This window comes from Nothoprocta perdicaria, unplaced genomic scaffold (genome assembly GCF_003342845.1).
Source record: "Nothoprocta perdicaria isolate Ctin4 unplaced genomic scaffold, notPer1 scaffold_2, whole genome shotgun sequence".
NCBI classification, from domain to species: Eukaryota; Metazoa; Chordata; class Aves; order Tinamiformes; family Tinamidae; genus Nothoprocta; species Nothoprocta perdicaria.
In genome coordinates this window covers 5,408,653-5,412,346 of record NW_020455204.1, presented here as the reverse complement: position 1 = coordinate 5,412,346, position 3,694 = coordinate 5,408,653, and the positions used below count along the sequence as shown (strand labels likewise).

The window sequence follows — 3,694 nt, the reverse complement described above, 5'->3', positions numbered from 1 at the left end:
TTGCTAAATATGTTTATAAATATGCTGGGAATTATTCTGACTAGCAGTAGGGAATGGACAAAGCACTTGTTCCTAGAGCGTGTTTAATTATTCAGGTTGCAGGCTTTTATGGGCTAAGACTTGCTCTGAGGTGCTGTCATAGCACAGATGATAACAATTAGTATCTGGGCAGATGGTGARATAGAACCGGTATCACCAACTGCGGCAATCAGATGCTGCAATATTTGCTGGGACRTGGTCACTGCAGCTCTTTGGCAGTGCAGATTTTTGTGTGTGTTKGGGTTTTTTTTGAAAATCCCAGTGATGGGGGCTAGCAGAGTGTAAGACCCCTGCATAAAGGGGCCAAGGTAGCACTCAGATCATTAAAATTAGAGACAAAATGTCCTGACCACTTGGGGAACCTCTTCCCAAGTGCCATAGAGGAGTTGGAGCCCAAGAAGGTTTACCTCATGGTTAACTTGGTGTCAACCAGGATTCCCAGGTCCCTCTCTRCAGAGCTGAGGTTATTGACAGSAATATGATTTTTGATGCTTGTTGGGACCATCTAGCCACACTATCTGAAACTGGTCCACCATGGCAAGGGGAAATTTGTCTGTATTGCCATGAAGCAGGTGACAATATGAAGGACAAGCCCTTGGTTGCAGACTGACTCCTGCAGGACTTTGCTCCCTTGGTAGGAGCGGTCTCTACTGCTGGCACAACAATGCCTGGGTCTCTGCTGCAGCAAAAGGGTCTGCAAATACCTAAAAATGATTGCAAAATGTGCATGTTCCTGCAGCGAGATCACAGGCATGTGTGCTAAAGGATTCTCTTGCAACAGTCAAGTTCTAATATATTCTAGATTTAGTACAAATCCGTATGCTCTTGCATTGAGCACAAAAGGAAAGACTCTAAAAGGATTAAACTGCATTTGACATAGAGCAGTGCTCTCCATTTGCCCTGCTGTCAATCTGTTTAAAACACCACCCGCTCTGATGGAGATTGTGAAGATTTTGTCCCTGATGTGCTGCCCTGAGAAGGGCTGGGCTGSGAGTTGAAGATAAAATGGCAGCAGGAGCTTTAAAACCTCAACCCCTTGAATGAAGAGCAAAACTTTTGGATGATAAGGGGTCAGTCTTTATCTTTGGTCCAACAGCACACAGGTGACCCGTGATGATCCTTTATTGCTTTCAGCTGCGAAATGGAATTAAGGGTGAAGAAAACAGCATCTCCTGCTAGGGCAGTGGAGACACCCAAGATAATCTCAGTGCACCTGGGGACAGAGTTTGTTTGTGTTGTGCTGTAGCAACGGAGTTCAAGTATCATCCAAAATCTCCAGAGAGCGCATTTTTGAGCTTGGGAACAGCTCAGTTTTCCACAACTCTAATCCAGTGCCTTAAACTGAAGACTGTTTACTCGCTAGAATATTTGGCAGCAATAACCCCACACCAGGCTAGTGAACTTCTGCATTGGCCGGCAGTTTCCAGCTTGGCAAGGGAAGCAGTCTTGCCCTAATCTGTAAGATTTTGAGTGTTTTTTTGCATGCTGCTCTGAGCACTGTCCTTCTCTGCTGCCTTTGTATTCCTCCCAAGGATCGCTCTGATCTGCCCATAGTCATGTCAACTGCCAAGTGAAATGACCCCTAATAAGAAGAGATTTTGAAGCTACTTAGCAGGAAATTACTACATGTGATGTTGCTAAGCAATGTCAGGCTGTCAGTGAATGCTGAAGATAATATTTCTCTACTGAAAAACCCAGGGAAGGTTGAGGGGGTTTTAGGTAGCTTCTTAATTTTGTGCAGAGCTGAGAATTGTGGAAATAATGGGAAATAATGACACTTGTTTCACCAGGGCCAGTGCAGTAATTAGTGGGTGGGAGAAGGGAAGTCCTTTCTGGAGAGTGGAAGCAGCTGCAGGAAGGACAAGAGGAGATGGGGCAGGGGAAGTAGGAATAGAAGAGGAGGGACAGGTAAAAAAGGTGGTGGTGGGTCTGATCCAAAGGGAATGACAAAASAGGGAAATGCATAGAAAGGGGAAACCTCCCTGTCAAGAGACCATGGGGCCACTGAACTGCTAARTGTTCAGGTGACAGGGGCACCTTTCCAAATGAGACTAAATGGAGGAAACTAGAGCACAGTCCCTTGTGCGTGCGAGGTCTTGTCCTTTGGAAATTACCCTCCCTTGCACCTGTTGAAGCAAATGATGGCTTTGCTGTGCTTTTTAAGAACTTGAACTTTGCTTTAGTAAGGAAAAAAGCTCTTGAGATACAAGAGCTCTTGGGCTATGAGGGTTACTGTAATAAGCTAGATGGAGCCCTGCGGCCCACTGGTTAGTGCCACAGGAAGCGACATCTCCGTGTCTCTTTAAACAGCTTCTTCTGGACAGAAATGTCTTCTCTCCTCCTCTGCTGGRTTACTCTAGTCCTGTCTGATATTTGATATCTCCAAAAGCAGCCATGYTTCAGTGCTGAATTAATTTATTTGTGCAGAAGGTGTCGTATCAACGTCCATTATAATTTTGCCCCAGCAGCATCTAGAAGAAGCAGTTTTTCATCTCTGCCTTTCTTTTTCCATTTCCAAGAATTTTCTATTTGTGATTTATCCTTTTTTTTCCTTAATTCTAGGAAGATAGTACATTTGGAGCCTTGTTTTCAAAGACGCTTTAGAGATCGTTTCCAAAGCTGTGCACCACGCTCACGTGCTAATAGGCGGTGGACAGATGCTGACATGAAGCACCTTTTCACCCTGGGCTGGCAGGAGCTGGTGAGGCCGGGGGACCCTCCATCTGGCTTTTTGAAGCACRAGCAGCCCCCTGGGCCCCCGGGAGGCCGCACTGCAGAGGCTCAGGCTCCCGTTGGGCCGTTTGTGGCCAGGAGCCAGCGGCTGCCGCGATGAAACTGGATGTCACGGAGTGTTTTGTTTCTACAGCACTTCCATGAGCTTGGACGATGGGGTTGGGATGTGCAGAAATGGAGAGTTTAATGCTTATAAGGGGTATGATGAAACGTGTTGGACCATGATCAGGGACTCTGCATATATATGCCAGAAAGGTGGTCCCAGGGGCAGGAATACGGTCCCCAAACCCCTGTCTTCAAGCTCCAGGCCATGCCAGGGGTTGCGCCATGGCCTGTGCTGTTGGTGATGGGGTTTGCAACGGTGGCACCGCTCTGTCCACACTGTGACATCTTTGCATGGACATATGCTGAGCTCCTGCGAGCACCTGTTACAAGTAAGGGAAATCTCCTGCTTAATCCTCCTCTGGCTCTGGGAAGGGCAGTGCATGGGAAGGGGCCGGGAGAGGCGAGATACACCGGGCTGCAGGTCGGGGGATGCTCTGTCCTCTGCGCCCRGTCGCCCCAGCTGCACCCTGCCCCACTCTGCTGTTAAACGGATTTACAGGAGAGATGGGGCTCGTATCTAGGGCGTTCGCCCCTCGGCGGCGGGCACCCCGCGATACCTCCATCTCCTTGCCGGGGTCCAGACTCCGCCTCCGATATTAACATGCCTTCCTCCTCCTCCTCCTCCTCCTCCCCCCCCGTGCCCGCCCCCGCCGAGGCGCCTCGGCGCGGTGCGCGGCAGCAGCCGGGCGGGCAGCGAGCTCCGCGTGCCCGCGACAACTTCGCGGCTCCGCGGGGATGTGAACGTGCCCCGTTCCCCTCCGGCACCGCAGGCGGCCCCGGCAGCGCGGAGCCCCCGTGGCCGGCGGCCGCAGCCCGG

The 3,694-nt window shown here is 50.0% G+C and overlaps 1 protein-coding gene across 1 annotated transcript in view; it reads left to right on the top strand.

Annotated features, from left to right (window-relative positions):
* The first annotated feature begins 3,099 nt into the window (after positions 1-3,099).
* MMP17 (matrix metallopeptidase 17) overlaps positions 3,100-3,694 on the top strand; it is a 61,247-nt gene continuing 60,652 nt past the window's right edge. The window contains exon 1 of the mRNA XM_026037471.1: positions 3,100-3,123. Within this exon, the coding sequence (XP_025893256.1) occupies positions 3,100-3,123 (24 nt within the window). The remainder of the gene's footprint in view (positions 3,124-3,694) is intronic.